Raw genomic sequence first — 7,348 nt, forward strand, 5'->3', positions numbered from 1 at the left:
AGAGAGAGAGAGAATTTAATTGAGAGAGGAAGAGAATAAAGCACCAGAGCAGTAGAGTGACTATAAACAGAGCGATGGGGATGATGATCCCTGAGAGCTCTCTCCCATCAATGCTTTGACTATCACTTAGCCCGCTGACGTACATTCTTGAAGCCCCTGTAGAGAGACTGTAACTCCTTCTTGGTGAACTTGGTCTGGGCCTGCAGCTGGTCAAGACCCTCTGGCTGGTGTCTCACCGTGGACAGCTCCAGGTCACTGTCACTACTCTCTGTGGGAGAGAGAGGTAGAGGCAGAGAGGCAGAGAGAGAGGGAAAGAGAGAGAGAGAGAGAGAGAGAGAGAGAGGGAGAGAGGTAGGAGATGGAGGAAGAGGGAGTCAAGAGAAAAAGAGGGAGGTTGTGGTAGAGGCTAAGTGCATGGATGCAGGTCAACGTTGAGGAAGGGATGAGGAGACATCTCACAGGGGGCGTAGTCTAAAGGAGTGGGAACAGGGAGGGGTGAAAACAGAGATATAAACAGAAAAACTACAGGAGGTGTAACAAAACAAAAGAAGATGGAAAGGAAGTACTTTCTTTACAGCGCTTAATGTCCATGAATGTCCTTAATTAATTAATTTCTCCCATTCTTCAATTTTTCATTCTTCGCCAATTATAGTGAAGGTTAATCTAAATTGCAGAATTGTCAAAAAAGCTATTGACACACTTAAAGAAAGCACTGGGTGAAGAAAGGAGGGGAGGGGGGACTTTTTGTTTTCCCAGAAACCCATTGTTTAAATGTTTCTATTGCTTCCATACTCACCATCTTCAGACAGAGAACACATAGGGAGAGGGGTTGTTGATAAGGAAATATGAAGAGAAAGAGAGAGAGAGAGAAAGAGAGAGAGGGAGGGAGATAGAGATAGGGAGAGAGAGAGGAGGGAGAGTAAATTGTGAGAAATGTTGGAGTTAGAATATTCTCAGAAAACACCCAGCTGGGTCGGTATAAAATAAAGCTGACAACGAACAGAAATCACAACAACGGTAATTTAAGATGAGCGACCAACGTTTTTTCTAAAACGGTGAGCGATCGCCGCTCCAGTGTTCATTTTGAGCCACGAGGCAGGGAGAGCCAGCGGGGCTCCAAGGGTTGCACAAGAGAACATCTTCATGGTCCACATATGCAGAGAATTGGCTCATAGACTCTTTGGAGTCTATGAGCTTCGGGAGAACAATAAAAACAGATCACTTTCATATTCACATTTCTCTTTTGGCATTCGCTCAGAACTTGAGTACGTACGGTGGATCAGTTATGCATTAGTTGTTTGTGTCTCCGTTTGTATTCCATTATTGCATTGTATGCATGCTTTCGTCTGAGATGAATGCAGTAAACTCATTGATACATATGAAGATCACACGCGATTCAACACTGATGAACTTTGGATGCGCATCACTGTTGTCTTACTCTTTATATAGCAAAACACAAAAAACATATTGCAAACATGAATTGCAAACATCAGATGTATCCCCACTTTTGTGTCTGTTTTGCCCCACCCTTATATAGCTCGGTTCCCCTTGACAATGGTCACATTATGGAAGCTGTCAATGCATATGACTTAATAGGGTCTATGTGCTAGACTAAATATTTGTAGGTCCTAATTCTCAGCAAATTACTGCAGAACACTTCTTGTGAATATTCTCCATCTTTATAGCGATTCATAGCCAAGCATTTATGTAAATGTCACTACAGGAACGACAAGATCACAGCAGACAACAGCACAATTCAAATCTCTTTTCTTAAAACCAAGCCTATAACATTTTTTACCTAAATAATAAAAAGGCAAAATCCACTCCACTGCTGCAGGCATGCCCAAAACACCAAAGTAGCTCGAACAAATCTTTCAATCTCTTTTCCCACCTGCTGCCCATCCTCTGATGAGCTTCAGATCACACATCACAGACATACACCACAGCTGGCTGAAAACACCCCACCTTCCCCAAAAGTCCTCCCGAACAGCCACTCAAATGACTTCTTCCTTCACCCTTTCTGCCCCCTCCCGGCCAGCCCCCGGGGGGGTCTGTCTCACCGTGCTCTGTGATGTCGATGAGGCCCAGCAGGTGCATCAGTTTGAGAAACATGATGACCAGACACACAATGCCCACAGTCTGAAGACCCTCCGTCTCCCACCTCACGATTATCTCTTCCTCCTCCGTTTTAACGCCTTCCCCTCAGCGCCTCTACACGTCAATCCGTCACTCTCCCAGTCCGTCAGCGCCCCAGCCGGTCAGCCAGCCAGCCAGCAAGTCAGTCCATCAGGCAGTCAGTCACTCTCCCATGGTCCATCAGCCCCCCCAGCCAGCCAGTCAGTCAGTCAGTCAGTCAGTCAGTCAGTCAGTCTGTCATTCCATCAGGCAGTCAGTCACTCTGTCACTCAGTCTACTCAGTCTTTAGTCATATCTTGTCCGTCCATGGGCAATCATTTATCCAATAGTCCAATTCATTAAATAAGGTTGCAATCGATCCAGTTCCAGAAAAAATACTTCCAATGAGGCAAAGAGCTGGCCTGAATTCGGTCACAATGCGTGAGGGAGTTTTTGGGACAATCTGTCAGACGGTTTATTGACCTCCTTCCAACGATGAAACCGTCTGCAAACATGCGTCAAGCCCTCTATCTGACATTTATCCAAACGCAAGCCTCCTTCTGATGTGATTAAGTCACTCATCGCTCCCGAAATAAGCTAAACTGTACAACTACCTCATTGCTCTCCACCCTCCCCCTGCAAAGATGTGTCTTGTACTGATTAACCTTTGTCCTTCAGCCCTGATTACCTTAAAATAAACTAAATGAAACCCAAAATAATGAACCAAATTATGTATAGGTTAATAGCGCACCCAATGTGATTATGGCTGATGGGAAGAACAAGTCCACATCTAATTCCTGATGGATGGATGGATATGAAACAAAGAGGAGCCTTTGCCTTTAAGGCATCAAGAGGTGTGGTTAAGGGTCAACAGGTGTCCTGAATCCCTCTTTCCCCAGCCAGCTCTGTGATCCACTTTTTAAAATTGTTTTCCTTCGTCTCCTGGGGGCTGTAACACATACGTTAAATATCCGCCACCCACTTAGTAGCGTGTGGAAAAAGATCAAGCGGTAAGACATGGGGGTGTGTGTGGGATGGAGAGCCACCTAGGGACCTGTTACACTTGTCAAACGCTCCTTACGCGCTAGATGGGCGTCTTTCACTCCTTTGCTGCCCTCTGGTGGATAAGATGAACGACCTGCACGCGGGGGGCTGAAATGTTTACAGATACAAATAGAAAACAGACCAATTTCTTTCTATTATTTATCCCTTATGAGGGTGATATTTGTGTGGGCCATCTTATAGATATAAATAAATTGCTGAAATAGAAATGACTAACCTGAAGGCTCACCCTAACTCTACTAAATTAAAAAGGATGTCACTCTGCATTTTATTACTATACTTTCTTGTCATATAATGAAAAGTATGATAATAAACATTTATTTTGTATACTGAATACTGATATACAGTGTTTAAGTATACTGAAAATATATGCATAAATGCTTTAGCCCTGCAAAACACTTTGTTTGCCCTGTGCATTTCTTCAGATTCAACAGGTCCGTTAAAAACATAATTGAAGGACAAAATAATGCTGTGTAACATACACATGCGTTTGGCAAGCAGCTTAAAATGATCATGAGCCATCAAACTAATTGGACATATATAATCCCTGTTCTTCTGATTACTCTATGTAGGACACACAATACCTATCTTCCTGCCTGAAAACCCAAAACACCTGATAGGTGTGAGTCCTCAAAAAGGCCCCATATTGCACGATAGACAAGGTTAAGCCACATGATCAGGGAATATCGATGCCATCCCAAAATAAAACAGAGTGTGTTGGATTTACCCCAAAAATATCCCTGGTGTGTAAACATAGACGGATAGAAATAACTACAACCGAAGGACATCACTTTGACTTTAGGCCACTGAAATGGATTTCATGAAGGCATGTGCCATACGGAACTACTTACATGCACACGTGATTGCTAGCACGCACGTATGCACACAAGCACACAGACAAAGACACACACAAACACAGACAAGGACATTGATGCCCCTGTGATTGACGGGCAAGATGGATTCCCTGAACCAATCAGGGAAAAGATTCCCTGATGGGTCAGAAGTAAGCCGGCAGCGGTCTGAAATCTCCATTAACTCATAGAGAGGGAGATGCATTCCACTCAGAACGGTTATGCTCACAGCATATGGCTATGGCATTTAAAAAAAATTAAATTCATATTGTATCTCTAACTCTAACCTACTGGACCGTAAATATGGTATTGAAGATGTATCATATCAATATATCAATGTATAATAACAGCACAAACAACCTGTTGCTGTTTTAATGTTGGCATAATGGGTCACAGTTTTTATTTATAAATTGTGTTATGTTAAATGGATTCCCATCCCACATGGCTATTGATCTGTATCGGCCATGACCCATGACCTCCAGGGAGAGATCAAAGGTCAATCATAGTTTTATTTAGGTTATATCTATATGTACACTGTCTGAGGCCTTTAGAGTCAGCTCTGCTAATATCAACTGAAGCTTAGATTGATCACCCGTTTTTTACATGTGAACACACAGTGAAACCAACAGGACTGCTTAATTGGTCCCTCAGGAAGCTGAGCAAGTGGTAGGAACAGCAAAAAGGAGAATTAATGAGAGAAAAAGAGAGTGAGAGAAAGAGAGAGAAGTGTGTATGTGTGACGTGAGTGAGCATATGTGTGTGGGTTTGAGCGAGCATGTGCGTGTGTGTGCTTACGTACATGTGTTTCAGCCTGTGTATGTTTGTGTGTGTGTATGCATATGCATGTGTGACTGTCTCCATGTTTGTAGGTGGCTGTGTGTATGAGTGTGTGTGTATTTGCTTGTGTGTGTGTGTATGGAGGGGGGTCTGTGTTGGTGGCTACTGAGTGGTGGCCAGTGTCCTTCAGGGTCTTAGAGGAGCACGCCATCCTCCATTTTTAGGCGGCCTCAGAGAAGGCCTGTTCGATAACGCATCTATAATTGATGCGGGGTAATGCTAACCCTGGGCCTCTCGGAATGATCCCACAACAACACAACACGGGAAGGATGCGAGCCAGGCAATGATTGGTGGATGAAAAAAAAGAAACAATGTGTGAGAGACGGAAAGATGTGGCTGCTTGCTTTTGGACGAACCGGTAAATGGAAAGAGTGAAAGTGAGCGATGAATTATGAAGGCACATTATTGATGTTTTCGCTGAATTCATTGCCTGTGAGGAGCACTAATGGAGCTGTTGTGTTGTGATCGCCTTGGCACGCTGACCAAAGGGCACTCTGCCTCGCTGGCTTTTGGCCTAAAACCCCTGATAAAGGGGAAGAGGCCCGTCACAGCGGAGCTCTCGCATGTTGCTCCTAAAGCCCTAAAGTAAACCCTGAGACGTAGACGTCTAAATGTCGGACACGGACACTAAACAGGCGTCCCACACCCAAACTTCCACGTACACTCTGTTTTGAGAATCTATATACCTCAAACATCTACATGTTCGAGTACAATCCTTCAATAGAAGATAAGTTGCCTTTGTGCTAGCTCTACTTGACGTGCCCCGATAACAACTCACAAAGTAGCTGCTTGATGAAAAAACACTGCTTAGTGTTAAAGAGAGCAGAGCTCCAGACAACGTGTCTCATCGGTCACACCGACACCAGGCAGCAGGTGAGCGGTGGACCGGCGTGCGGGGGGGGAGGGGGGGGGGGGGCGGGGGCGGGGGCGCCCAGGTAAGCCCTTACCTTCAAAGGAAGACATGGGCTCCAGAATCCCAAACTGCTTGAGCACCGCCATGAACAGGATGATGACAACGCCGATGGCAAACAGCTCCATGCCCTGGATCCCCATGACTGCGACTAGGCGGGGGTAACAGCCCACTCAGGGGCCAAAGGAGCACGCAAAAGGCCCCCCTGGGGCCCTAAAATAGAAGGGTATACGCTAGCCTAGGCCGGCGGCCAGGCTAATCAGCACTGATTTCTTAACTAAAGGTTAGCTTGTGGTAGAGGCTAGTCCGTCTGGGTGCTGGGTTTGTATCCAGGCCCAAGCCATTGCGACAGCATGAGTAAAGAAAAAAAGAAAAAAAAAAGACAGTGTTGGATGATGTTTGGTTTAACGTCAACACTGATGATGACATGGAAAATATGTGAAGGCCGACATATATGGCTCTCTGGAAGCATGGGGGAACGTGATGGCTGCGTCAGGGTTTGTTTATTTTTCGTACACTAAAGGAGGATTAAGGAGTTCCTTCTAGATACGGCTGCAGCCGTTCTCCCCGTAAAGATATAAAGTCTGCCACTCTCTCACAAGCACTATGTCTATTAATAGTATTACTGTGGCCTATTCGCCCAAACCACACTCAACACTTACATTTTGAGCTTGGAAATAACCTTTGTGAAAAAAAAAAACACCAAACTGTGTGATGTGTCTGGATCCATATCAAATTTCTGTATGGTCGATAATTATGGAGATGTAAAGTAACACATTAGCTCTAAAACGCAGAATTGGCGTAAACACACCACATATCACAATTCTTATCATCCTCCTTGCCATTCACGCATTAGTTTATGAATTATTAATAACAAACGCATCTGAGAGCCACATTAATCCATTTGTTTAAAGCTTTTCTAGGGTCCGTAAATAACTATTTATTCAACACGGTGCACGGGCCAAATGCAGCATACTTGGAGGTAAACAGACCTGTATATCTGTCTGTGAGATTATCACTAACGCAGAACTCCCAGTAACTAAAATAGGAAATTCACTGAACTATATTCCGATGAACTATATGCCTTGCAAAAAACGTCTGTATTTAAGTCCAGGCTATCAGTACTCTCAGAACAATCAATAGATCCCTCAGTCGAGAGCCCGTCTGCTCCTCTTGTGTTTGGTGCTGCTGCTCAGTTGTCCCCCAGCCTGAAGGACTACTGTTTAAAAGCGGACTGCCTTCCCGGATCAGACCCAGCAAAACAAACTCAGAAAGTGACAGTCCTCAGGGTTTTCCTGCCCACGGGCCATTAAGATCCCTCTTGGTTGGGAGCAAAGATCCAAGTGTATGGTGGGGGGTGTTCCCAGAATCGTCTCAGTCTCTCTCCGCTCAGATACTCCGGTTAGGTCCAGCAGGGTCCAGGTCCAGAAATGGAAGAGGAAAGGGGTATGGAGCCAGGGAAGAGCCCAGCCAGCGTCCTGGGAGGGATATCCTGAGAAAGTGAGGGGCGCCCTGGGGAACAGCCTCCGCCCCCGCACATACTTTAAAACACTCCTCTCTGTCCACACGTCTT

At 45.1% G+C, this 7,348-nt stretch overlaps 1 protein-coding gene across 1 annotated transcript in view; it reads right to left on the minus strand.

The window, feature by feature from the left end:
- The window catches only part of kcnip3b (Kv channel interacting protein 3b, calsenilin), a gene marked incomplete at both ends in the record, with an annotated part of 30,556 nt that overhangs the window by 2,271 nt on the left and 20,937 nt on the right, over nt 1-7,348 (minus strand). Inside the window, one exon of the mRNA XM_084468181.1 lies at nt 144-268. Within this exon, the coding sequence (XP_084324307.1) occupies nt 144-268 (125 nt within the window). The remainder of the gene's footprint in view (nt 1-143; nt 269-7,348) is intronic.

This window comes from Micromesistius poutassou, assembly GCF_964030765.1.
Source record: "Micromesistius poutassou genome assembly, chromosome: 5".
NCBI lineage: Eukaryota > Metazoa > Chordata > Actinopteri > Gadiformes > Gadidae > Micromesistius > Micromesistius poutassou.